This window comes from Rattus norvegicus, chromosome 3 (assembly GCF_021556685.1).
Source record: "Rattus norvegicus strain SHRSP/BbbUtx chromosome 3, alternate assembly SHRSP_T2T, whole genome shotgun sequence".
In the NCBI taxonomy this organism is placed as follows: domain Eukaryota; kingdom Metazoa; phylum Chordata; class Mammalia; order Rodentia; family Muridae; genus Rattus; species Rattus norvegicus.
The window spans coordinates 142672171-142699587 of record NC_141536.1 but is presented as its reverse complement, the minus strand read 5'-3'; the positions used below and the strand labels follow the sequence as shown (position 1 = coordinate 142699587).

At 50.7% G+C, this 27417-nt stretch overlaps 2 protein-coding genes across 6 annotated transcripts in view; both read right to left on the bottom strand.

Annotated features, from left to right (window-relative positions):
- Window positions 1–1232: 1232 nt before the first annotated feature.
- Bpifb5 (BPI fold containing family B, member 5) lies at window positions 1233–20152 on the bottom strand. 2 transcript variants are annotated; one of them, XM_087655261.1, is made up of 16 exons: window positions 20068–20152; window positions 19665–19790; window positions 18447–18663; window positions 16408–16512; window positions 15362–15493; window positions 14625–14709; window positions 14471–14534; window positions 13989–14074; window positions 13245–13427; window positions 10469–10522; window positions 10031–10183; window positions 8860–8927; window positions 8655–8700; window positions 6222–6285; window positions 3381–3460; window positions 1233–1379 (listed from the first exon to the last, which is right to left on the bottom strand). In XM_087655261.1, the coding sequence occupies exons 2-16, from the start codon at window positions 19774–19776 to the stop codon at window positions 1350–1352; spliced, it is 1479 nt and encodes a 492-aa protein (XP_087511387.1). In that variant the 5' UTR covers window positions 19777–19790; window positions 20068–20152; the 3' UTR covers window positions 1233–1349. The 2 variants fall into 2 exon arrangements, with proteins under 2 accessions (XP_087511387.1, XP_087511388.1); XM_087655262.1 differs by lacking the exons at window positions 14625–14709; window positions 16408–16512; window positions 18447–18663; window positions 19665–19790; window positions 20068–20152 and having other exon boundaries at window positions 15362–15671.
- A 3333-nt stretch (window positions 20153–23485) lies between these two features.
- The window catches only part of Bpifb1 (BPI fold containing family B, member 1), a 33439-nt gene continuing 29507 nt past the window's right edge, over window positions 23486–27417 (bottom strand). For 3 of the 4 annotated variants that reach the window (XM_087653920.1, XM_087653921.1, XM_087653919.1), the window contains exons 14-16: window positions 27092–27155; window positions 26223–26299; window positions 23486–23648 (exon numbers count right to left, since the gene is read on the bottom strand). In XM_087653920.1, the coding sequence (XP_087510046.1) occupies window positions 23616–23648; window positions 26223–26299; window positions 27092–27155 (174 nt within the window). In that variant the 3' untranslated portion in view covers window positions 23486–23615. 4 annotated transcript variants of the gene reach the window in all.

Sequence of the window (27417 nt, the reverse complement as noted above, 5' to 3'; positions counted from 1 at the left end):
ATGACAGACAGTTCACATAGACAGATTCTATAAAGCCCTTAGTGATGTGTTTTTTCTTTTTTAAATAAAACCAATGTTTTTATAAAGCTATGTTTTATAGAGCATGATGTGGTGTGGTGGGAGGAGGTACCTCAGCAGGTCCATGGTGAGGCATCCCTTTCTCCTAGGTACCAGCCATACGATTGATGTAGTATAGAATAGAGTTTATTTGGGGGTATGAGAAGGGAAGCTGAGAAGGGAGTAGAGGCAGAGAAAGAGAGGGGATATGGAGAGAGAGAGAGAGAGAGAGAGAGAGAGAGAGAGAGAGAGAGAGAGAGAGAGAGGCAGAAGCTGGTCAGGAACAGGTGGAGAGAGAGTGGGGGGAGGGGGAAGGGGAAGGGAAGAGACGGGAGGAGAAAGGGGTCTGGAGAGTGAAGGCTGTAGCATAGAAGGAAGGCATGGCAGTATTTAGTAGCATGTATGGTCGCTGGCAGTACATGACAACATATTAAAAGAGCATATAGTGTGATTACACTGACCATTGAGAGGGCCAGAGAAGAGAGAATGCTGTTATGTGTAGTTTCTTAGTTTTAGGGGAGCTTATTTGTGCAGGACAGAGGAATTCTGCCACTGTGTGTTTTTATTGCCCCACCAATTTTCATTGAGAACACGTGGGTTTTTGTATCTTTGTTAAGAACTGTGCTTCAGGTGGGTAGGGAAAATGATAGTGGTGTAGGCTTATATTTTTTTAAAACATACTTTAATTGTACATTTATTTGTACTATTTCTTTATTTATTTATTTACTTTTTATTTATTTATTCATTCATTCATTTACTCAGCTTACATCCCGATCACTGCCCCCTCCCACAGTCTATGTAGCATACCATTATGATAAATGAAAAAAAGTTTTAAATTCAGGATCTTAGTCATTATTCATGACAGAATGAGAATGTTTAAAGTGTGAATACATTAATAATTGCTGCATTGAAATTAAAATTTTATCATTGATTAAAAAAGGGAAATGCAGGGAAAATTTAATCACAAAATAATATTTTGATTTATGAATGTGTACTCCCCCATCCATAAACCCTTATCCTATTTCCTTCTGCCATTTTCTGGGTATTGAGGACAGAACTCAGAGCACTTTCTAGAAGGGTCATAGGAAAACTAGAGCTGGGAAGGATGCCTGTCATTTAAACACTTCAAGTCATCTTCCCAGCTCCCAGGAAACACATGAGACTCAGACCCAGACTCACAGAGGAAACATCTTTATTACAGCCGTGAACTGCACTGGGACTGACGCTGATCCTGGACTTCGGGCTCTTGAGCGTGTGCAGCTGTGGGCAGGGATAGAGCCCCAGCAGAATGGTTACTCCGGGACGGTCAGCAGGATGTAATCCTGTAGATTATACATATAGATTCTATATAGCACAGAGTCTCTCTATGTGCCCCACTTCTCACAGTCCGCTGCTGGCACTCCAGAGGGGCCCACACCTGTGACTCTAAGACAGAAGAGTCAGGGACTGAGTGGATAGGGCATAGAGTGGAGAGGAAAAGGAGTCTTGGGAGCATTGATGAAAAGAGCAGCACACTAGACTATTCACACTAGCTATTCTTGAGACGTTGACTGTGAACAAAGGACAGTGAGCGAGTGACTGAGCAATCAGGGCAGCCATGTAAGGATGCGTACGTTGTGCCTGTCTAGCTCCAGCTGGCATTTCCCCCTCTAGACTACAGTCTGCCTGGTGCACTCTGTAGTTATGTAACTCACAACCTGGACAATGGCAGCCTACAAGGCAGCCTAGAAGCAAGTTGGTAAGCAAGGCTTGCTTTGCACAGGTCTGGTTATGAGGAGGCAACACTTCAGTGCCTGGAAGACTCTGGCTGTACTCTGGTCACCCAGACCCATCAACAGACCCCACACACCCCAGTCAGCACCTGACCTGATGGTGCCAGGACTGGTGGCATTTTTAGGGCAGTCACAAACCCTGGACTATCTGGATGTGTTCTTCTAGACCTACCCAAGCAAGGATCTCTATTCTCTAAGGTCCCTAGGCTGATGTCAGGGAGGAACAGCAGACTGGGAATTTGGGTGGGGGAGGGACACAGAGTGGTCCCATAAGGCTATGCCTGCTGCCTTTCTCATTTCAGGGTCTGGAAGGCAGGCTTTTGTAGTCAGGAATGGGGATGGGAGCCGAGGGCCTAAGCTTGTGGTCCTAAAGTTCAAGTTCACGCCTTTGTCCTGCCTTTCCTTTTGATGCAGGGTCCCGTTATGTAGCCCAGATTGGCCTGCAACTCATGAGGCTCCTGCCTCCACCTCCTGAGTGCTGGGATGTGCCACAACCTTGGAACTCTTTTCAGGTGGAGAGATGAGAACATGAGGATATGTCTGAGACCTACCCTTCCTAGCAATACCTTCTCCACTCTCCATGGTCCTTGTCTCTGTCTTTCTCTGTCTGTCCTGTCCCTCCTGCCTCAGTGCGGAGTTTATCATAGTCACATCCAGCCTTTAGGAGACTGATTATTATGGGAGATATACTCTGTTAACGAGATTATGTTTCTGTCTGCCTTCCAACTTGTTCTTTGACAACTTCCTTCAAATATTTTTCATCTTTCTAAAAAATTCTATTTTTAATTCATTTGTATCTATGTATACGTTTGTATGCCTCTTTGAGTGTATGCCATGAGTGTGCGGGGACCAATGGAAGCCAGAAGAGGGTATCGGGTCCTCTGGAGCTTACAGGAGGTTGTGCTGGGAGTGGAGCTTGGGTCCTTGAGAAGAGCAGCAACACTGAGCCCCCAGACCTGGAACTTTCATTGTATGAACTTTGACCCACTTGGGAAGGAACGGAAGCCAGGATAGGGATAGGAGGCAGGTAGGCCTGTGAGCAGATCCACCAGGCAGCACTTCAGGGGCCCCTTATGCTTTCTTACGTCAGGTGGGCTGCCTCTGGCCTCCTACCCGATCCCTGCTTCCCACCCCTGAATGCTTGTAGGCACTGGATACAATGGCACTATTTGTGGATGCCCTAGGTACAAGCAGGACATCTCAGTTCTAGGGAGGTGGGTGGTCCTAGCTGAGATCATTAACTTTGAGGTCTGATAAAGCCTCCTGCTTTGTCACCCTGGCCCCGTTTTTCTCCCTTTCTGAGCCTCGAGTCTCCTCACAATCAAAGTGGGGGAGAATAACATTGACTTTATCTGTGTAGGGGAAGATGATCTTGATGAGCCCTGTGTTTTGGCTTCCTGAGGGACTCATGCTGAATGCCAAGGCCTCAGTCAATTCCTCTATAACTGAAGTACCACATTCAAGATGGCTGAGGGCTTTGGAAGTGGCCTCAGGCTCTAACTTCCTGCCCATTTGCTGAGCATCACAGGGAGACCTCTCCCCTGCACTTACCTCAGAGAAGTCCATTTGGGCATGGCTGAAGGAGATGCCTTTGATGTTGGCCAGTGGGAGGCTGTGCTCACGGAGCCACTCTGCAAGAGAAAGGCAGAGCTCAGGGCCTGGTGGGCAGGCTGTCCTGCAGGTATGTTTGGGAGGTTCCGTGTAGCTACAGACCCCAGCCCCTAGCCTCAGGACCGTTTGTGTTCCAACCTCCTACTTAACCAGGCAGCCCTGAACAGCAGGCATCCCAGGGAAAACAGACTTCACTAGGGGGGTACAACTTTTGACGTTTCAATATGACATTACCATCTACAAATGGGCTGGGCCATATTCATACTATTCTGGGATATACACATGTGTCCTGTGAGCCCCGGGTTGTACAACCCTGATTGACTCACAGTCCCTCCACACCTTCACTCACTCCTGTCTTTTAAAGGAACATTCTTCTTAAAAACACTCCAGACTTGTGAGTACTGTTAGGAAGTTCACCTTCTTCATGGTGTTTTAAGGAAGATTCAGTTTGTTGAAGATTGAAGGTTTCCTATAAATCTATTCAGGAAATATAGTCTACCCAATTCTCACACTGAACCTAAAATATCCTACCAGGGTGGTAGAAATGAAACATCTTGAAAATAGATGTCTGAATCAGGAGTCTGAATCAACTGGAAACCTGAAAGCACTAGATGTTTGGCCCTGTCAACAATATCCATTGACCATATCAAAGAGGGTAAGTATTCACAGATATGCTTCCTTGACAAACATCTAAAACTAAGCCTCAGATCAGTAAATTTATAGAGCCGGTCAGTTTGCAATTAGTGCTTCTGTGAACTAACCATTCGGTTGGATGATTTTCAAAGACTGAGTTGTGAAAAACTGAGGGCCTGGCATGGCCTCCCTCCTGTGCTGAGTGGTCTTGCTCCACCCCATTCCCCCTCCCACCCCCCAGCTACTCTGGCCTTGGAGTGACCTGGCATCTTCTCTTGGCCTAATGGTCACTTGGAAGTTAGGTGGTGGGGGGGGGGGGGGGGGGGGAAGAAGAAGAGCCCAAGAATTTGTTCTTCCATTTGTCCCCAGACCTCCCTGGGTCCTCAGCCTGAGCGCTCCTCATTCTAGTCTCTTCCACGAGGCTTGCCCAAGCCTCCATTGCTTTTTATTTTTACTTTTTTCCCTCAAGTTGTTTCATACAGCCCTCCTGGGCTTTCTCATGGGCTCTCACCCTGCCCCTTTCTCCTCTGGGTGGAGCTGTAGTATGAAGCAGTACCCTGTGTCACCAAACAGGCTCCTGACCTGGTGTTTGTTTAGACCTTGCATGACCATACCAACTTCTGTGCCTGGCCTGCTTTCTGGATTGTCTTTTGACCCTTGTGGTATTATGGGGTATGTCACACAAGCATTGAGTGAAAGCCTGTGGTGGGCACAGAATGAGTAGGTCCTATCTCCCCAGCCCCTTGCAGGCGGCATCCTTGCTGTCTGACCTCCCTGGCTGCCCTGCTGGGCCTTCTACTGCCCCCTGCTCTGTGCCCAGTTAGGCTCCCTTTTGAACAGATTTGCTCGTTTCATGCCCAGAACCTTCCCTAGCCACCATAGACCTCAGGATGGAAGCCTGGCTAACATTCGAGTCTCTGCCAGCTTCTCAAAGTGATTGTTCTCAGAGCACAAAAGATTCTCAATTGAGAAGGCAAGAAGTCAGGCTCCTGGACTCAGCTTGGTCAGAGATTTGCTGGGTCATGTTGGATAAGTCACCTAACCTCTCTGGGTCTGTAGAGTGGGCCCATCTGAAAGATGAGAAGGCTGAGCCAGGTAATTCCTCAAGAGTCTCTCACTCTCTCTCTCTCTCTCTCTCTCTCTCTCTCTCTCTCTCTCTCTCTCTCTCTCTCTCTCTCTCTCTCTCTCTCTCCTCTCTCTCTCTCTCTCATACACACACACACACACACACACACACACACAAACACAGACTCACAGACAGACATACACATACACACATACACACACATACAGAGAGAGAGAGAGAGAGAGAGAGAGAGAGAGAGAGAGAGAGAGAGAGAGAGAGAGAGAGATCTTATATCACTTGGTGTGAGTCTGGACAGGATGCTAGGAACACAATGAGAAACACGAGGACCTATGTCTCTGGAAGTTCACTGTGCCGTGGGATACAGGTACTGACTACTGACCAAGTAACCATGGGGATGGGTGATGGGGGATGGGTGATGGGTGATGGATGATGGGTGATGGGTGATGGGTGATGGGTGATGGGATACACTGTGTCCAAGGAATGGCCAGGCCAGGAAGCCCAGTGCTTAGGCTTGCCCTTCGCCTTCCTAGCTCACCTCCTTAGCTGTCACAAGGCATCGCCTTGTCTTAGCATCTGTGGAGCCCAGGAGCAGACAGGGATTTTTGGAAAACTTTGGATTCCTGATAGCCAGAGGTGAGGGTGACGTATTGTGACATTCAGCTTTCAGCCCCGTTGGTCACATTTACCGTGTGAGCACACTTTGGCCAGCCTCTTGGCTTCAGCCCATCTAGCATTCTACTTGGGACCATTGACTCTCGGCCCTGTAGTTGCTGAGCTGAGTGGCCCCTCCCCTCTGATGGCCTCTTCACTGAGACTTGAAGTCACTCCCTGAAGTCACTCTCCTGGCCACCTGTCCGTGCTCTGAGCTTGCATCAGCATTAGCAGTCTCTACAACTATTTCTGAGAGCTCAGGGGTGGGCTGCTTCTTGTTTTTCCGGGAAGTCAGCCTCAACCCAGGCAAGTGTTGGCAGCCCCTGTGAATAGGCCTGGTGCTGCCCCCAGCAATGTACTGTGAGTGTGGCCAGACAGAGAGGTGGACAGAGAGGTACAGCGAGACTCACTGTTGTGATGAGGCAGGAACCACCTCTTCAGGACAGCCAACAGCAAGGCCTTCAGGTACTCTCCCTGCAATGGGAGACGGTAGGCAGCTCAGTTCCTCTAGCTTGGCACATGGATGGGGATGTGCCAGCCTAGGATAGGGAGAGCCTACAGTACAGCTGCCACACAGAGTCCAGAGATGTCCCACAGATACCATCTTAAAAAATACCAAAGTCTCCCTTTGTAGTCTAGGCTGGCTTTGAACTTGCTATCTTCCTGCCTCCGCCTCCCTAGCACTGGGTTACAGGGGCCACTGTATCTATACTGATGCCACTTTTGAAGGACTTTGGAACCTTTGGGTCAGATTAGTGAAGGCCCAAGGGAACCCTGAGGGGGTCAAAAAAGGAGACCCCCCCCAGCCAGGCACCATCTGTGCAGGGCAGCCCCAGAGAAGGGAAACAGATGGATCCATGGGAGCCCAGGGTGCATCTTCACAGGGACCAACTCTAGTCCTTCTAGGACTGAGAGCTGCTTACAGTGGGACCCACTGAAACAGCAAGCCTCCCATCCCGAGGAATGTGCAAGGGAGTCTTGATCAGGACTGTCCCAACTTATCCGAACACAGAAGAAGACTCCTTCAGATACTTAGTTTGCTGGCTTACTAGTCTGAGGTGTGGGTGGGTAGCTTTATTTAAGGTATAATTTGTCTGAAACCATGCATAGTCACCCTGGTCTGATGGATGCCCTATGATGTCACAGTTGAGCTTCCTGACCTGAGAGCAAGAGTCTTGCTGTCTTTGACCAAGAGTCTATGCAAGTGAAGTGATGTGCCAATGACCGTAGTATTCCGTAGGGCAGGGCTGGTTAGTGGGTCTCACGCAAGGCCTGGGTTCCAGCCCAGGGAACTCTCCCTACTGTGTCTCTTGGTTCACACCCTCACTCAGCCCCACCTTCCTGGGACTTTCCTCCTTTAGGGTTAGATTCTGTGCACACAGGCCTACAGAGAGGATGTGTGGGCCATGGGAAAGGGGCTTTACTATGGGCATCCTTCTTCCAAGCAGGACGTGGGGAAGAGGTGCAGGTTGCATCAACAGTGGCTTGAGCTCAGGGACTGAAGGCCAGCCTGTCAGTTCACCCATGATGCTCAGCTCCCTGCACCTCTGCGTTTGACCTAGAGATCAAGGTTAGCCCTTAGTGAGCCTGCCCCATCTTAGATGAAACTCCACCTCCTTCCCCTCTCTGACCCATCATGGGATCCTGTTAGCTAGGTCTAGCTTTAAAATCCCAGTTCCTGACTCTTGTGTGCACAGCCACCATCACCTCCTGGGACTCTCATCTACTCTGTGCTGACTGTACCCTGTTACAGGTCCCACTGCCTTCTCTGGTGCTGCTCATGCTCTCCAGCCTCGAGCAAGGCCTCCATCTCGTTCTGAGGAAAAGTCATCCCAGTTTGGCCTCACTATGACCTGCTCTGCCCCCTCTTTGTGTCTTGATGTCTTGATGCCCTCTCCGCTCCAGACCCCTGCTCTTCCCTCAGCCCTGGGGCACCTTCAGTCCTGGGTCTTTGGTTCACTTCTTCCTGAAATCCCTACTCTCCCTACTTCTGTTTCAGTTTTTCCTTAGAAGCTCACTTCCACTGGGCAGTAGTGGCCCACACATTTAATCTTAGCACTCGGTCCAGAGAGGCAGGTGGGTCTCGGAGTTCAAGGCCAGCCTGGTCTACAGAGTGAGTTCCACGACAGCCAGGGCTACACAGAGAAACCCTGTCTTACCCCCCCCCCAAAAAAAAGCTCACATTAGTGCATCCCTCAGATTCCTTTAAACACACACACACACACACACACACACACACACACGTTTTATGTGCATTGGAGTTTTGCTTGCATGTCTGTCTGTCTGAGGGTGTTAGAGCCCCTGGAACTGGAGTTACAGACAGTTGCGAGCTTCCACACGGGTGTTGGGAACTGAGCTTGGTCTTTTGGAAGAACAGCCAGCTTGTGACATCTTCCCAGACTCCCTTCTAATGTTGCTGATCCCCACACTGACTTGCTTCTCTCTTCATGGTGCTGTCACCTATCTCTATGCCATATAATTTGCTTTGTTGAGGTTTATAGGCCCATATAAATATATGGTTCTATATGGGACTATTTATGTCTGCCAGCATGTGAATTTCAAAAGGGTGGGGGCCTTTGTGTTGATACTTGACCCATCTGTGTACCTAAAGCAAGACTAGGCACATAGTAGGTGCTCACTTAATATTTGTTATATTCATAATTAGGCAAGCCAGAGCCCCAGAGGCCTCACCCTACTCCAGTAGGAGTTGGGGGGCTTTAAGGTAAGATAGGATTAGGGACAGAGTATGACTCTGAGTTTCAATCCTGTGTCAGTGACTTGAGACCATTTACAATGTGCATTTATGGAGCCTTTAGAGCACAGGGCTTAAGGAAGGGACTCACCTGCTTCTCCATGATGGTAGGGTAGGAGCCCAAAGTGACCACAGCTCTGCCAGAGGAAAGAGAGTAGGTCAGTAAGTGATCTCAGTCTGGGTGGGTGTCTAAGCACTGCCCTACCTCAGGCACAGCAGGGGCAGCCATCCCTCACCACTCCTTTGCTCCCCACCTCCCTGTCAGTTGTCGAATATTCCAGACTCAAACCCGTTACCCATGTGGTGTGACCTGGAGTTGCTGTTTCTGACTCCCTGAGGAGAACACGCCTTTGCAGAGGAGTTGCTGTGAGGGATTGAAAGCAGGCAGAGCAGAGTTGGAGTTGGTCCCTTCAATGGGGGCCTCTGGCCCCAACCCCAATTGCACAAATCTCTGTTCTGTCCCATGGTCCTCACCCTGTACCATGCTGCTGTCTTCCCCACACTGTATATGGGCCTCACTGGGAGAGGAGGCACCGATGGCGCTGGCTGCTCCTGGGGGAGGGGAGGCTAGGCCTGAACCTGAGGCACCCCCAATGGAAAGGCAGGCTTGGGCCTTCACTGTTTCTGGCAGTCAGTGGGCTCGCTACCTGTGTACATGTTGGAAGGGCCTCACAGTAGCCAAGGGCTGTACGATAACAACAACAAAAAGCCGGACTGGTTTGTTTGTTTTAATTTTAAGTGGATTCTTGCTGTGTTGCCCAAGTTGGTCTCAGACTTCTAGACTCAAGTGATCCCTCTGCCTCAGCTTTTCCAGTAGAGGACTAGCATCTCACTCCTCTTGGTTTTGTGGCAGTGTTGATACACGTCTGTGACTTCGTGCACAGGTACAGGGGTTTTCTCCTCCATGGGGGATAGCTAGTTCTCGGCCATACAATGATGCCATGGAGGATCTGAGGACCCTATCCCATCCTTAGGATGCCACGCAGGACATCTACGGCACAATGACTTGTCTGCCCCTCAGCTGATTCCAATTTGGAGGTCAGGACATTCAGAATTAAACCATTGCAATCTGGCAGTAGGTGATGATGGCAGCTGTGTTCTCCAACGTTCTCTCCAGTGGTAGGGCTGTCAGGAGCATCTTGGCCCCAGGTTTCTTTCAGCTTTGTGACTCAGCCGTGCTTAAGCTTTGCCCAAGGCAAAGACCGAGTCCTTTAGGGACCTTGGAGTCCTTTGGAAGCCCTAGCTACACCTATTATAGGGTCTGGAGCCAAAACTTCTTCATGGCCTACGAGGTCCTTGGGGAGCCCCAGTGGGAGACTATTAGTTCAGAAACTGTTAGTGTCGTAGCAGTGGGTGCAGCTGCCCATGCGTAGACTGGTAGCAGACAGTGGTGGGATTGGTCATGGCTGTCCCATCTTCCTGCCCTCAGTCTGCAGGCTGGGAACTAAATCCGTGTGTTTCACTCACCCAGGCAACTGCCCCAGAGGAGGCATTGTTGGTTCCCTGCAGCGTCAGTAAGCCCTGCTGGGTGACGGTGGTCCTGCAGCCATCAAGGTGGACAGTAGGGGGTTGTGGGGCGCTAATGATCAGGCCCAGGCTCCCTCTGGTCAGATTATAAGCCTGAGTGAGGTTAAAGCAGAGAAACAGGAAGGAGAGCTAGAAGATGGCTTTCCTTGGCCCTGGTGTGGAAGGGTGGGAAGCAGACGCTATTATGAGGTAGGGGACTGAGTTTCTCCTCTAGCTCTACAACATCTTGCTGTGGTAGTATCTATTGCTTCACATCCTGACATAAAGGGGTGCAGTCCTTCTGGAGTCCATAGCAGAAAAATAGAACACATCCATGGAACCTTCTGGTCCAGCTTTCCTAGTCCAGGGTGCTGGGGGAGGGGCAGGCATCATACCTACCCCTGGCTGGGACTGTGAGCTTCTCAGGGACAGCAGTTGCCACAGGCCAACTTCCTAGAAAGGCAAAGACCAAGCCCTTTAGAGTCCTCCGAGTCCTCTAAGTGTGTCCTGAGCAGACCGAGGGCTCCAGGAGGCAGCTGCCTGCACTGGACGTGCTGCCCGCACAGGAGTTAGCCTTGGCTCAAGACAGTCACGTGTGTGGCTGTTCAGAGTCGTTTATCTGGAAAGGCAAACTTTCTACGATTTTTATAATTTTCTCCTAGCATTTGTTATACTTTTTTTGGAGCCAGGGTCTTGTTTATCATGATGCCCTCAGACTCATGACGGAGCTGAATTCTCGATGCTCCCTCCAAATGCTGAGAGTACAGGTATGCCTGGGACTGAAGCCAGGGCCTCATGTATGCTAGGCAAGCCAGGCAATCTCTCTAGCCACCAAGCTTCTACCTGTAGCCTCTTACTATGAAAAATCCTCTAAATACAGTGAATCAGAGAGTTTCCTAGAGAACAGTCCATGCTCCACAGATATGCCATGAATAATTTCCTGCTGTAGCCTTTTCACATTCCTACCCAGCTATCGATACTTCACTGAGTTTCAGGGAGCACTAAGCGTATTCTTGACCTCCGAGCTACAGTGAGTCACAAGTCATCACAGAGAAGATTAGAGAAATATCTGAAGTAAAATTCCCCCTTTCTTTTTCCTTTTCCCTCGGAATCCTATTCTCAGAGGTAACTACTGTTGACATTTTGCAGTATGTCCTGATAGACTTTTTCTACTCACACACAAGCACAGGAAGGAGCATGCTGGTCACACAGCCTTGCACCCTGTGCGCGGCACTCAATGCCTGGACCCATAGAACGTCCCCGCTCTTAATAAAGCAATGCGTCTCAGTTCACTCTGCACAGAGTCTGATTAGTTTACTAGTTGCTTGGTGGTGGGCCAGGAATTAACTTTCAACTCTGTAGCAAGTAAAGGCATGAGGAGACCTCTCTCGCCTACAGCCAGTCCCACCTGCAGATGACCTCGAACAGGTCACTTCTCTAGTCTGGGCACTCATTGGTGTAACTGTTTTAAACAACTTCCTTTGTCTGGTGTAAAGTTTCTGGACGTGGCATGTCCACTTGTGGTGTCCTGTGGACACGTAAAGTTTTTCAGATCTTGGAGCACTTTAGATATCAGATCTGAATTTTGGATGCTCCACATGTATGTGCATATGCACGTTGCATATATAATTTACATGCATATGTAATTTTACATGTAATTACACATCTATGCACTTTGCATATATAATTATATACACATATGTAATTATCTATAGAGTTAAAATGAGATCAGTGTTTTGAAAGAGTATGAGAGAGAGAGAGAGAGAGAGAGAGAGAGAGAGAGAGCACTTTCTCAGATCTCTACAGCCATCTTGAAGGGGCCGTGTGAGGAGATGGCATTCACGCTGAGACTACCAGTGAAGAAAGAATGTGAGAAAGGGAAGAGAAAGATGTGTGTACAAAGCACTGAACTGGGGACCAGTACCGCCCGTGTGCCTAGAACACAAGGAGTCAGAAGGCAGAGCTGGGGAGACACAGGGCATCAGATTGTTCAGGAGCCTTGCTTCTATTCTGGGAGTGGTGAGAAGCTGCCGTGAGTTTTTGAGCAGCGATGTATGCAGTGGGCTTGCTTATTGTTCCCATCAGCCCTGGGACGTGTGCGAGTGCCTGTGTGTGTGTGTGTGTGTGTGTGTGTGTGTGTGTGTCCTCACCAGCATAGAGGCCACCCTCAGATATGCCTTCCCCAGCACCAACATCCAGGTAGCCTTCTGGCTGCCCTGATTGCTTTAAGCAAAGCTGACTACTTACTGTAATGATGTACCATTAGAATCCAGCCCTCTGCCCAGGCCACAAATGATATTTACAGTGGCTTCCTCTCACAGATAGTGGCAAGCACTTTCTGAGACATTGTCTGTGAGACATTAGCTAAAAGGGATCAGACTCTCACCCAGGAAGTAAGAACATCAAAGTAGGTATCAGTGAGCTCTCACCCTGCCCCTCCTGCACTCTCCTCCTGGAGAGCAGAGAGCCAGGCTGCAGGGCTGTGCTGTGAAACTTCCTCAACCTCTGAAGGATATAACAACAGGTTCCACCTCTGCCAGGGAGGCTCTGAGCCTCCTTCAGAGACTCCGCCACATTGTTGTCCATTGTTTGACCTTAGTGTGAATAACTCCCCTAATAAACTCTATACTCCCCGGCCATCTATCTCAGTGTCCCTTGTGAACACCCCACCCCCAACCCTTTCATTTACCAGAACATTTCTTGTTCAGTTTTCTTTTTTCTTTTTTTTCTTTTTTTGTTTTTTCTTTTTTTCTTTTTTTTTTCTTTTTTTGCGGAGCTGGGGACCGAACCCAGGGCCTTGTGCTCACTAGGCAAGCGCTCTTCCGCTGAGCTAAATCCCCAGCCCCTCTTGTTCAGTTTTCAATCCCCCCTATGGCACTCTGATCTCTGCATGGTAGGGACCTGTGTGCACAGGGCCAGCACACTGCAGGCTTTTATAAATATCTGCTGTGTAAGAATGGGTGTGCGTTATGAAGAGAGAAGGGTGTGAGTGTTCCTCCTCTCAGATAATGGGGCTTCTGCTCTGGGTTCCAAAAGATCAAAAGGAACTAGTAAGGTTAGCCTGCTCAAGTCTAGAGTGAGGAAATGACTTTTGTGAGTGGGGTCTTGGTTTTACCACGTAAGAAACAGGCAGGGGCATTTTGTTCCTCTCTCCTGCCCATCTCCCAGCACTCACCGAGGAATCCTGGGGCTCTATGAAGATCTCCTGACTGGTGTAGAGGCAGGCCAGGATGTCATTGTAGATTTCTAGCCAAAAGGCAAAGTCTGCAATGCTGTTCTGGGATAATCCTGGGAGAGGTGGGGGAACCACGTGCTCTGACCTGGGGGGCCTCTGGTGTGGGCCACAGGGAGTCACAAGCTTCAAAGAAATGATGGAAGACGCTCAGTGGGGACAGCGCCCCCTGGTGGTCACCTGGTCACAGTTCACTACGCAGACTCCAGCAGGCACGATTTCATGTGAGCCTAACCAACAGTGTCTTATCATCAGATGGGAGCCATCTGAACACAAGGAAACCGAGGCCTAGTGAGGTGACGTCATTCATTCGAATCCTCCATGAGAGACGAGCCAGAGCTTTCCTCCATGGAACTCCACTCTGTTCTCTGAACCCTGTCCCTCCTGGACCTTCTTGTCCTTCCTACCTTCCATTACAGAGAGACATCAAGGCAGTGGACAGGAGCTGGGCAGTCCTCAGCCATTCTCTGTCCACACTTTCCCCATCTGGGAGCGGGCTCAGCTGTTCTCCTGCTGGCCTGACTCGCTCCCTGGGCTCCCGTTCTCTTTCCACTCCCTTGTCCGGCTCCTCTCTTGCCTGTCTTCCTCTTTGCTCCTTCCCCTCCCAGGAAGCCCTACCTCCCTTTCTCTTTGCCCCTCCTCCCCCAGCAGGTCCCCAAGGGCCCATGGCAGCCTGGGGTCGCTCACCTCCACTCTCATCAGGATGGCTCCTTCTGTGAACTCTGTGGTGGTCAAATAGTACTGGAAATCATTGGGATCAGAGATGACAGGAGCTGTGGCACAGAAATAAAACCAAACTCAGCCAGAGGCAGAGGTGGGAAGGATGCTGTGGGAGGCAGGGAGAAATCCCTTCTCCCCTGCTCAGCCTTAAGGGTTTTGATGGCTGAGCCTCCTGAAATAAGGAACACTTGTTGCGTGATGGCTTTGTGCCTGGTTGTTGGTATTGTTCTAACAGGCCTTGCCTATAGGCCTTCCATTGATCCTGCTTAACAGATAGGGAGACCGAAGCTCGGAGGGCAAGTGACATGGCATTTACAAACTATACTGTCCCATCCTTTTCCCAGTTAGAAAGTATCCTTCCTGTAGGCATGGGTGTCCTGTCCCTGGGTATGTTCCTGTAGACAGACACATGGCACATGGCAAGGGGCATCAGACCACCAGCCACATACGAAGAATGATGTGTAGCATGTCTTCCAGCAGGAAGTTGATCAGGTTCGTGGTTACAGGGCACACCTAGAGGGAGAGAAGAGGGGTTCCTGCTGGAACAGGGCCATGGTAGAGGGTCTCTGTTGGGGGCCCCACCCCTCTCCCCTGGTGACTCACTATCTTCTGCAGGAAAAAGGGCAGGGATCCATCCAGGGTGTCTGCCACCAGTTCCAGCAGTTGGTTTGGCAACAAGGTGTCTGATCTAGGGGAGGGATGGCAGGTAGCATACATGGGGTGTGCTAAAGGTGTGGGCAGGGAGGGGAAAGCCAAACACAGCCGAGGAAAAGTCCCCTAGGCAGGGTAGCAGGAAGGCCACAGTAACTACCTTTTCTTCCCCAGCATTCCCACCTTCTGCCCTCCTCCTCCATCTTCTTGCCCCCCTTACATCCATGTGTTTTTTTCTCTGACTTTCTTCATTATGTCCTTATTTGTATTTGATCTTCTATAAAAGTCTTTGGGATTTTCAAGGAGGAAGTGGCCCCATTGGCAATGAGGAGATCATGTCTCTATGAATAATTGATCCCCTTGGGTGTCAGGTTCTGTGCTATGTAAGTCGGTTAGTAATCTCCTCCCCAGGACTGTTCCATACGGGCTGAGTACCGTAAGCAATGAAACCAAGGCTCCCAGAAGTCCGTAGCTGGCCAGCACCCACTGTTAGGGAGTAGCTAAGCAGAGGTTGAGTCTTACCATGACCCTTAGTGTGGAGGCAAGAGAGGCTGACCGGTGACATGTATACTCTGTGGCTTTGAAGGAGAGGCACCCCCAGCCCAGAATTTTAGAGAAGGACCACTGGAGAAGGGGCTGGGCCAGCGCAGGACTCAGGGGAGGCTCAGGAAGAACTCAGAAGTGCTCACCGTTTCAAGATCTCAATGTTCAGGCTTCCGGGTGGCGTGTGGCACTCCTCGAAGGCTACTCGGGTCTTGTTCCCTATCTGTTCTAGCCGTACTCCAATGCGTATATTCTTGATGGCTTCCAGCCATAGGCTCCTGTAGGGACAATATATCTGGGCAGGCTCCCAGGTAGAGTCTAAGGTTGAGACCAAAAGTCATGAGCTGGCTGCAGCTTGCATTTGAAACTAGGCGAACTCCTTAAAATACAGAATCTGCTGGCAGACTGGACAGCACTGGGCCGAGGTCCTCATGAGGGCAGCAGACACTGAGTGTGACCTTGAGATGGGACACAGGCTCTCTCAGCTGGATCTTACTATTGCCACACTATCCCAACCAAGGCTGTAATATGTTCCCCAGGGTGCAGAGACATTTCTCAGGGCCCCTTGACTCTGTCACAGTGCTCTCTTAGGCTTAACACCTCTCATCCAAGCACTTACTAAGGGGTCTGCTTAGCTTCTGACACCAGATGAGATCAAATGCATTCCAGGTGGAATGGTCAAAGACTCCCCCATTAAGTGATAAAGTTGCACCAAAAATCATATTCCCAAGAAAGGCGGGGACTGGTATATTCCCAAAGGGCATGGTGACCCTCCCTACTTCACTAGCCAACGTGTGTCTGTATCACTGCCTCTGCAGGTGGCCACGGGGACAGCCACTTGGTCCAGGGATGTGAAGATGGACTCCTGACCTACTGCAGTAAGGGACTAGAGCTATGCCTGGTTCTAGACGCACGCCCAGAGAAAGGGTGCTCCTGCTCCAGCTGCTCAGCCCAGGGGCCGCAGACCCTTCCCAGACTGTCCCATCAGCACAAGTGTGCCCACGTGCACCAATAGCATGGGAGAGAGCCCTTACTGCAGACTCACTGAACGACCCAGCGCAGGCTGCTTCCCCATTCCAGACCTCAGTTTCCCTGTCAGCCAGTATTTGTAGAATGTGCTTGTGGTGACACATGGCTTTTGTTAGTCCTGCTTCCTGGCAGCATGTGGGGAGGAAATGCCATGGCTACTTACTCCAGGAGTGAGAGGTACAGTTTGCAGCGCAGTGTGATCTGCAGAAGGCTGTCACTTAGAATTTCCAGGGTGACTTCTGGTCCCTTGGCATCTTCTATGACCAACCTATGGGAGGCAGGGGGTGAGGTGTCTGGCTCTGTGTGTATCTGGAGTACTTAGAATGGAAGCTGGTGTCAGGAGAAGTGGAGAGAGCTCTGGGGCAGCCTGTCCTTACATAGTGGTCTGCCAGAGACCACGGAACTCTGCTTCCAGTCTCTAAGCCTGGAGGACCTGGGCAGTCCTTACCCTTCTCTGGGTCAGCCTCTAACAAGCAGGGACCGTAGCTTAAGTCTGCACACACAAAACTGGCTGATTCCAAGTACCAGACTCTGGGGCCGAGGCTGTAGTTCAGCGGGAGATGTTTTGACAATGCGCATGGGACCCTGGGACTGATTCCAAGGTCTCAGGGATAAGAGTCAATGAGCTTTTCGAAAGAAAAGCCAGCAGGCAAGAACGTGGGGACGCAAGAGTCCTGGCAGCCCCTCTAGTTTCCACGAGGGACCCACAGGCCCTGCCGAGCATTCTTCAGCACTATGCTCCCTTGCCTTCCCTTCTCAGGTGTCTCTCCTCCCTGGGCTTGGAGGGGTCAAGTTTGCACCAGGGACACCAGTGTCAGCTGCTGATTCCTCAGAAGCCACTAAGGCTGGCAGCAACACCTTCTCTCATAGGGAGGAACTTGGCTACCAGCAAGGAGACTTCTGGAAGGGGTTTCTTTTCCTGTTTGTTTCAAAACAGGGTCTCATATGTCTGGGCTGGTCTCAAACTTCCTATGTAGCCGAGGACTGAACTTCTGATCTTCTTGCTCAGCCTGGAGGATATTTTTAGGATCAGATTATGTGGTGCTTTCCTTTTCCCCTCTCAAGTCATGTCCTGGGATAGGGTAGGCTTAAACCATGGCATGGTTACCCAGGTGGGTGGGGGAAGCGGTGGACAGTGCCAGCACCCGGCATGGTGATGGTATTTGCCTATGCTGCCTCCCAAGCCTCCCTGGGCAGTGTTCCCCATACTATAGTTCCCGGCCTCTCCATTTCACTCCCACCAGAAAATCCATTTTGGAGCCTGGAGTCTTAAGACCTATGCGTCTTTCCTTGCTAATGTTGGGGAGGGACTCATGCACTCACGGCTGAGCCTGTGGCTGTGCAGGCCTCCCTCAAGGCAAATAAAATCAGTACTGTTTGTCTAGGTGGGCTCTTGCTCTGCTGGCCTTTCAGGGTTGAGCAGACAGCATGGCGGGTATCTGGGGACCAGCTAAGGGACTATAGACCTGACACTAACACTCGTTGTGTGGGAGGGCAGGACAGGTGTGGCCAGATTTTCATGGGTTGTACTATGTTCCCATGTCCAAGTTCAAGTTTTGGCCCCTGGGACTGCAGAACATGACCTTATTTGGAAAGACACTGGCTGCCAGCATGATTAGTAAGGGTGAAGTCATACTAGAGTAACCTAGACCGTAAGCCAATATGGCTGTGTCCTTTGAGAAAGGGACTTTGAACTCAAGGATGTCCCAAGAGATGTCAGTATCAGGCACAAGGTGCCAGCACCAGAGGCTGCTAGTGGATGCCAGGAGCAAAGGCTGAGCTCTGCCTCCAGGAAGCAGCTGCAGGCGCCTGCCTTGGCTGCCATTCTACAGGGAGACCGCTGGCTCCGGACACTTCAGTGCGGCTGTGCTGGCAAACCCATCCAATTGGGAAACTTGGATCTTGAGATATGGCCGTGTCATTCAAAGGCAGGCAGTTAACTGAAGCTATTTTTGGAAACCCTTCATATTTGTAAAGCATAGGAATGAGGAACCACAGAGGGGAAGACTCTGCTTCTTTCCTGGAGGGCTTTGGAGAGGTTTGGAAAGGTAGCCACACAGTAAGTAGGAGGACACCTGCTTCATGCATTTGAGGCTGAGGAAAGGCTGTAGACACCAGGTTGCCCGCCCACTTCTGCTCCACTTGACAGGGAAAGGCCCCTGAGGGAGAAGAGAGGCATAGGCTACCTCATCGACCACTCACCCGGCTGTCTCCAGCAACTTCTTCAGCTCAGGGATAGTCTTCCCAGACAGCAGGTCCCCTACGAGTGACAGGTCCAGCCCACTCTTCTTCTTGACAAGCTCCTTTCTGACAAAGGGCAGGCGGTCCAGGACAGACACACCCTCACTTGGGGATCCAGTCACAGTCATCCTGATCACACCCTTCAGGACCTGGTACTCTAATAGTAGATCTGAGATGTCTGGGGACAAAAACAACTTCTCAGGGTTCATTCAGCCATTCAGCAAACACCCACTGGCACCTGAACTCAGCTAGAAGGTAAGATAGCCATTCAACAAGTTCTTATCAGGAGACCAGAGCTCAGATCTCAATATATTGCCCAGGTTAGTTTCAAACTACTGTGCTTAAGTGATTGTCTTGGCTTAGCCTTGCCTTGCCATCCCAACTCAGCCAGCAAGTAAGTCTCCTCTTCTCGAGGAGCTGCGTGGCTCCCACTGCCCTGGAGTTGACATGGTAGTCGGGGAGAAAGACAAACTAGAACTCAGACCAGCAAGTAAAGTAAGTTTTGGAAGTGTTACAGAGAAAATGAAGCAGGGCGGAGTCTAAGCGTGACTGGGGTGAGCAGTGACTGCTTTGGACATGAAGGTCCTCGAGGGCTGCTGTAAGGAGGAGGCTTAGGGCAGACACCCCGAGGAGGTGAAGGAACTCATTATGGAAGGGTCTAGGGAGAGCAGCAGCACATGCAAATGTCTCCAGGTCACCAATCCTCAAGCTGGGACAAACCCTCCAGACAAGTGGCAGGGAGAGCAGCAGGCAGACAGACAGGTTAGCAGGTGCTATGTCTGGACAAGTTCATTGACGAGGTTTCACCAGAGGACTGTGGGAGCTAGAGAGACCTGACTGCTACAGGGAGATCAGAAGATATTTCTGGAGGAGGGGTGGTAAGGACTTTGACTTCTAGGCCCAGTCAGAGCACACTACATTTAGAAGGAGAGAAAGGGGGATGGGCCCACAAACAGCCAAGGAGGCAGCCATGACCTCTATGCGGTGGGAGGTGGTAAGGAGGACACTGGAGGGTTTGAATGGCAGGGCGAGGACTGCTCGTGACAAGCGTTAGAGCAGAGGAGGGGCAAGGGCAGCTGTGCACACTGGTAAATGGACACCAGAGAAGCCCAGAGCTGTTGTCCATGGCTCTGCCTTCTTGGAGGCCATGCTTGTCCAAGCTCATTCCTTGAGATTCACCTGTTTCCAGCTGGGTCTTGTTGATCCGCAGGAAGAGAGGGCCATGGGTCATCCCTCGGGCTTGGGGCAGCATCCCCCAGCAGAACAGCAGTGCACACAGCAGCAGCAGCATCCTCCCTTCAGAACCTGCAGCGTGGAAGTGAGAGCTTACGTTCTCTCCAGGGACCCGCAGTGCCATGACCCCACACTACCCTGGTCCCCATCTTTTTACCCTGCCCCCTATCTTTTTATATTCTAACAGCCCTGCTCTGGGCCTGACACCCTTACGGTAAAACATAAGTGGCAGAGCTTGGATCTGAACCCAGGATGACCAGATGCTAAGAACCTTTGCTCTATTTCCCCATGTAATGGTGGAGGCACAGCAAACATCTGTGTATGTGGGTGCTGTCTCCTTTGTCCTTACCGCTCTGAATGGAGCCTTCTAGATCTTTCAGGACTGTGTCACCAGGTTTCTTAAAGGACTACTTTTATACACCAGGCTCTGAAGTGAAGGGCGGGTACATGGTGAGAAGACAAGGCCCCTGGCAAGGTTTGGCAAGCCCAATTCTTCAGCGAAAGAATCACTTCTCTTGGCACTTTGCAGCCAGGGGCTTTTGGCCAAAACCGATAGAGCCTGTCACTGACGCAGGGCCGGGGTAGGGGACAGCAAGCTCAGAATGTGGCCATTGGACTCCAAGGAGGAAGTGGGATGGGCTTGGGCCCTTTCCCTTTGGCGTATCTCCCGCTCTTGTGAGGAGGCTGCTAATGCAAGATGTGACTGGCATATATCCCAAGGTGGTAAGGGTGTGTGTGTGTGTGTGTGTGTGTGTGTGTGTGTGTGTGTGTGTGTGCACATATGTGTGTGAGTGTGTGGGTGACATGTGTGAGCAGGTGAGGGGCGAAGATGAAGCTGGCAGTGTCCACCTTGTTCCTGCCCTTCCCATGTCCTTCCTCTGTATGTCACCCAGGCTCTTATCTCATTTCTACCCAGATGTGGTCACCAAAGGTGCAGACAGGTCCTAAATGGTTGCTTCGACTATGTGGGATCTGAGGAATGGAGAAAAAACTGTGTTCATTTCCTTCTAAGCCCCACTCAGAAGACGATAGTCCTACAGATGGCTTTGGGGATGGTGAAGGTCAGCGGTCAGCATAGCAGCAACTGTGGAGTTGCAGGCCTGGTGCACAGGAAGGGCTAACGACCCGTTATGATCATTCTAATTCTTACACAAGGGAACTGAGAGACAGGAGTGAGTGCCTCCATCAGGTCAGGTAGCATGCCAGAGAGAGATGGGGTTTGATGTTAGGGCCCAGAAAGGGCCCAGAGATTTGGTGGTTCTGCCACAGCAGTTCCATGACTGAGCTCTCTGTCACCTACCTGTATGGAGGCCCTGCCTTGCGGGAACCCAGCAACCCATGCTCCTGCATGCACCCAACCATGTGAGCGTGGCTCCTTCATTACTGGGTGGTGTGACCACCACCAACTATCTCCAGTTGTCTTGGCATTTTCAGCTGAATTTTCTCCTTTACAACTCAGTACAAGCAGAACAGGTGTTAGCTCCAATTTCCTTTTATCTCTCGTTTTAAACTTGTTTTTTTTTTGAGATTACGATATCATTACACCATCTCTCCCCTTCCTTCCCCATCCTTTCCTCAGGAGTTCCAGTTTTCAACCTGGAGGTTCAGGCTTGGGAGCTGGTGAAGACGGAGTTCCAGGAGGCAGCAGATACACAGGAAGCGTGAGGCTGACCCTGGCTTGTTCAGAAGCGTCTCTTCCTTCAGCCAACAGAACAAATCAGCAGCGAAAATTCACAGGATTTGGTGGGATATGTTAGAGAAGACTAGGTTCTCTATTTTAAGATTTTTTTTTTTAAATTTATGTGTATGTGAGCATGTGCTTTGGCAGCCAGAGGGCGCCAGAGTCCCTGGAACTGTAGTTACACATGGGTGTGAGTGCTTGATATAGGTTCTAGGTCCTCTGTGAGAGCAGTGGATGTTTTTAATCTCTGACCCACCTCTCCATCTCAAAGGGTGAAGTTTGTTTGTTTGTTTTTTAAATTTAATGTGTGGGTGCTTTGCCTGTATTTATCTCAGTATGACAATACATATGCTTGGCACACACTAGGCCGGAAGAAGGCACCAGGTCCCCTGGCACTGGAGATCCAGTTGTGAGCCATGATGTGGGTTCTGGGAACTGAACCCAGCTCCTCTGGGAGGGCAGCCAGTGGTCCTCACCATGGATCTCTCTCTCCAGGCTCAAGCCTTGTTTTGAAACGTGTTCTTGTGATGTAGCCTAGGCTGGTCTCCAACTAATAATCCTCCTGTCGCAGCCTTCTGAGGAGCTAGAGTCATACAGATGGGTGTCACTTAGGGGCAGTTTATAAGGTATAACCTGGAATTCTCTCTCTACTGTTTCTGAGACTCAGATTTAAGAAGAGTTTTCACCCTTTCTGTTGAGGAAGGATGCAGAGGCTCAGAGCCCCGCCTGTGGGATTTGAGAACTCCTGCCTCTAGGGTCCCCTGTCTCTGGGTCAGGGATGGCAGTGTCAGAGTCCTGTCAAATGCAGGTCAGCGCAGAAACAGTTTCTTGTCTTTCACAGGGAAAGCAGAGCACAGAGGATGGTGGATGAGGAAGGAGTCTGAAAGAAGAGGCAGTGACATGCGCTGGGTGAGGGGAGAGTGTTGCATAGGCTGTGGGGAAGGTAGGTGGCGGGTGAGCTCTACGATCCCTCTAGTGTTACCGACATCCGACATGAAACAAATGGTCTTGGTACCAGCAGGAGGCTGATACCTAGATTTGAGCAGAGTGGATCTAGGAGATGGCCCACACAACAGTGGGGACAAGGATGCGACCAGCTGCTGTGGGTGCCCAAGTTCCTTCCTGTGGGAGGCCTGGGGGCCAGAGGTCAGATTGGACCCAGAGCTGCCCCTGGCCCAGGGAGTAAGGATCTTCATCTGCCACCCTCGGAGGCTCCAGGGGATGATGGACCTGAGGCGCCTTGGCCATAGCTATGTTAGGGGAGTCTTCATGTTTCAACATTCAAATCTGGTGATCACATGGGGTGGAACAAAGTGCCTTATGGTGACCAGGTGGCACTACAGACCAGAGGTATGGCAGAAATGTCCTCTGGGGGTTGGGGATTTAGCTCAGTGGTAGAGCGCTTGCCTAGCAAGCGGAAGGCCCTGGGTTCGGTCCCCAGCTCCGAAAAAAAGAAAAAAGAAAAAAAAAAAAAGAAATGTCCTCTGACACTGAGTACTGTCCCTTAACCAGACACTACCCCTGTCTTCCTGAAGGCTGTGGCTGGGGGTGGGGAACAACCCAGGCTTAACGAATAGATGCCTTTTGTCTTGTCCCAGAACCTTGGGGCTTCAGAGAAACCACGGAGACAGTGGCTGTCATATGTGTCTGAGTAGGAAAGGTCTTGGTGATAAGGTGTTCCCTGAGGTGTCACAGAGCCACTGGCTGAGTGCCTCATTTGATTGTCCCCCCAGCTCTGCCACGTGAGAACCATGATTCTCCCCACTTGATTGAAAAGGGCACAGGAGCCCACCTAGGAGAAGCTGCATCCTGTTTGTCTGTCACCAGAACAGGGCTCAGAAAGCATATGACCCACCATACCAACAAGATCAACAAAGTGTGTGTCTCCCGATCTGTAAGCCACCCAAGGGAGGTGATCCCAACCACAGCTACTAGTCCTCTGTGGTCATGCCGTCTCCATATGACAAAGACTTGTTCAGGTCGGCTCAGAGGTGTCTGAACCCCACCCTCACGTCTCTGTCCACATCCTAGGCCTGCCAGAGGTGGAGTGACTCCCATGCTGGACAAAGCCACCCCGACAACAGGAGCCACTGGCAAGTGTTTATTAATTGCAGGGGAATAGTCTACATGGCAGGCTTCCACATTCCCAGCTGGGACCTGGCCGGGGCTGGCTGCTACTGTCCAGGTCTTCATCAGGAGGGAGGAGAGCCAGGGTCCTAGGAGGAGGCTGGAGTGAGCTTGAGGGCACCCTGGAATTGAAGGGGAGGCGAACTGGTTAGCTTTCACCTTTGCTTTGGGGTTCACTTCCTGCTTTTTCGGGGGTTGCCCTGCTTTTGTCCTCCATGATGCAAGCCCTGGGGTGGGGGAACATACTCGTGCAGAGTTCATAACAAGGCCATAAGTGAAGGGTTTGTATGTAAACAGTAATATCTTTCAGCAATCCGTGGCCCAGGCAAAGTATTTGTGTGCAGTGGCTGGACTGTGTAGGACAGTTGTCCCCAGTCCACAGTAGTATGCAAAGAAATATTAAAAAAGTAGATTCCTGTCTGTCTCCAGAGAGACCGGGGCACCTGAGTTTTAAACAACCGTCTCTTTAAAAAGAAATCAAAACCAAACTAAGTGTAATGATAAAACTTGCTCTGATCTATGACCTGGCACATACGCAGCAGAGGTGCTTTGTCTGGCCTCAGTGGAGAGGATGTGCCTAATCCATAGAAACTTGATGCCTCAGGAAGGGGGACTGGGGTGGAGAGTGAGGTGTGGGTGGATGAGTCAAGTGGAGGGAGCACCCTCTCAGAGGCAAAGGGGAAGCGGGACTGGGTAAAGAACCCTTGGAGGGGGAACCAGGAAGGAGGGTAACATTTGGAATGTAAATTAATAAAGCACACCAAAAAGACTGTATTCTGATCTCTTCACGGCTCTCAGCAAAGTAGCGGTGAGCAGTAATCACATGGCCCTTGTCGCCCGTGTTGTTCTGGCTCCTTGCACACACTGGCTTTAACTCCCATCTACTTACTGCTTCTTCTCCACCCTCTTCCCATAATTCAAATGTGTGGTGTCTCCCTGCTGCAGAACCAGGGCATTGTTGGCTACAGAGGAAACAACAGAGCCATGCAGGACATTTGGAGATGGGGGCATAGCTTAGATCTGGGGATTTCTCTACGATTAAATGGCTCAGGAGCTCAGTGGTCCTGATGGGCAGCTTGGGGGAGAATAGGGACTTACAGGGGTCACAGGCTTGGCCCAGAATGCCTCTGTAGGGCAGGGCTGAGCATCTGCCCCTCTAAATTAGGTTGAAGTTCTGAGGAGCCAGAGGGCTTTTTTCTGCCTTGTACGTTGTTGTGGACAATGTCTGCACATCATAGGTGCTTAATAAATGACCACCAGCCAGCCGACCAAGACGGGCACTTTACTGACTGGCTCATGCAGAAGTTCAGGCTAAAGTAAGAGGCTATTGGGGCAGGTGTCAATAGTGCCACCAGTAGGTGTGTGGTTTTGGAAAAATATCTTTGTGCCACCGAGTGTCAGTTTCCCCATCTGTAAGGGGAGATCATACCAGGACCCACCTCTGGGGCTCGGTGTGAGGCTGACAGCAGAGCTGGTGTGGACATCGCTGTTAGGGCTGACAGTGGGTATGAAGTGCCCGACACTGCTACAGCCCCTTTTCTAGCGGAGGCCAGGGTTGTTACCTGCTCACACCAACCATTTACTAAGCCGTTAGCACATGTTAGACACTGGGGACATCAGCATGGAGAACTGAGCAGGAACTCTGGTCTGCTCAGGCAATGGTCACTTAGCCACACAGTTGTGTGTGTGTGTGTGTGTGTGTGTGTGTGTATGTGTGTGTATGTGTGTGTGTATGTGTGTGTATGTGTGTGTGTATGTGTGTGTGTGTATGTGTGTGTGTATGTGTGTGTGTGTATGTGTGTGTGTATGTGTGTGTATGTGTGTGTATGTGTGTGTGTATGTGTGTGTATGTGTGTGTATGTGTGTGTATGTGTGTGTATGTGTTTGTGTGTGTGTATGTGTGTGTGTGACAGAGAGAGAGTCTCTCTCTGTGCGTGTGTGAGTGTGTGTGTGAGAGAGTGTGTGAGTCTCTCTCTCTCTGTGAGTGTGTGTGTGTGAGTGTGAGAGAGAGTCTCTCTCTCTGAGTGTGTGTGTGTGAGAGAGAGAGAGAGAGAAAGAGAGAGAGTGTGTGTGAGTCTCTCTCTCTGTGAGTGTGTGTGTGTGAGAGAGTGTGTGAGTCTCTCTCTTTCTCTCTGTGTGTGTGTGTGTGTGTGTGTGAGTGTGAGTGAGTGAGTGTGAGTACGTAAGTAACTTGAGATATGCAGTCCTTGGATGCCACCTTGTGCCCTAGACCTCCTGACCATCTTTCCTGCCTCAGAGCCTTTGGACTTCCCGGTCCCTTTGATATGACACTCCTCCCTCTATCCACTGGGTTCACCATCTTGCTTTTCAGATGCCAGCACATAATGCCTTTCCAGAGAGGAGTTTCCTGTCTATCCTATCAAAGCCAGCATCCCCTTTCCACCACTGCCTTCTCTTCCGAGCCTGCCTTCTCTTCCCTCCCAGCCCTTATTTACTCGTGCTGCTTATTAGTTGACATAGGTGTCCCTCTTGCTAGAATGTGGGCTCTTCCAGGGGGACAGCATTATCTGTTTCTACAGCTGGAAGCACGAGGAGCCACGCCCAGCACACATTACAGCGAGGAGACATATTCCTGCATAGGTGGTGGCCCACACCCGACAGGCGACCACAGGGCCAGCGGCGAACTGTGGGCCACTCCCAGCCCAGACAGCTTTTTATTCCCACATGCCTCTCACCTTGCTCACAGACCACATGGCTTTCTCATACCCCAAGGCCTTGGGCATTGACATGGGGATTCCAGTCCTCAGTTTGCCTGAAATAACAAATGTTGTCAGAGGGTGGCGGGCCATTGTAGGCACGCTTGCACTTCCTGGTGGCGAGTCTGGAATCTGGCACACAAGACCTGGTCCGGTCCTTCCTTCTGCTTGCCTGGCCTGTACTCCAGCATCCATCCAGCCCTATTTGGCCCTCTGGCAGCAGCTTCTGGTTGTCCCACAGTGCACCTCACATTCTTTAACACTTGTTCAAGAACATTCATGGCTCCCATCACCCACTGCAGAAGTTTCTCCACCTGAGATTTCCTACTCTAGTAAAGCAAATTAAAAAGGTGATGATGTTATAGGTACCAGCTCTCCCCACCCCTGACACATGGTGATGCTGTCACAGGGTAGCAGCTCTCCCCACCCCTGACATATACCATCTCCTTCCCCACCTCTGAGGAAAGTACTCTTATTTACCCTTTTCACAGAGAGAGCCCAAGGCTCAGGAGGATCAGGGAGCTTGTTCAAAGCCAGCAAGAGGGGTTGGGGACTTGAGCTCAGTCTGCCTAAGGCCCCTTGAGTGAGGTCTAGCTGTCTGTTTGCATCTGGTTCCAGCTGGCCCTATGAACCTGGTGTCTGCCTGCTTCAGAGCTGGCCTAAGGCCAGGCTGTTGAGGGGATGTTAGGCAGGAGAGGTCTTCTCCAGGCGGTCACTAGGAAGGCTCCCTGGAGCAGGAAGAATTTGAACCAGGCTTAGAAGATGGGTGGGCTGTGATAAAAGGGATCCTGGGTAAAGACAGAAGGCTCAGCAGCCTAGGAGAGGGCCTCAAGGCCTGAGGGACTCACCATTCTCATTGGGCAGCAATGTGTACTCAAGGATCTTGGTCAGAGTGTCCTTCAGGACTTCAGGCTGTGAGGGAGAGGGATGCCATTACAAGGCTGACTGCCAGGTCCTCAGGGCCATTTCTGGTTTCCTGACTTGCCCCCCACCCCCAGGACAAAAGCATCCAGCAGTCATTGTTGGAATACCAGGTCTCCTATAGGCCGAAGCCGTCACCGCTCTGGGGTGTGGCTCATTGAGAACTCTACCCTCAGGGAGCTTTTTCATCTGGAAGCACCCAAGAGACTTCTGCTTTTGAAGAGAGTCCAGATGTCCAGATTTTCACAAATCT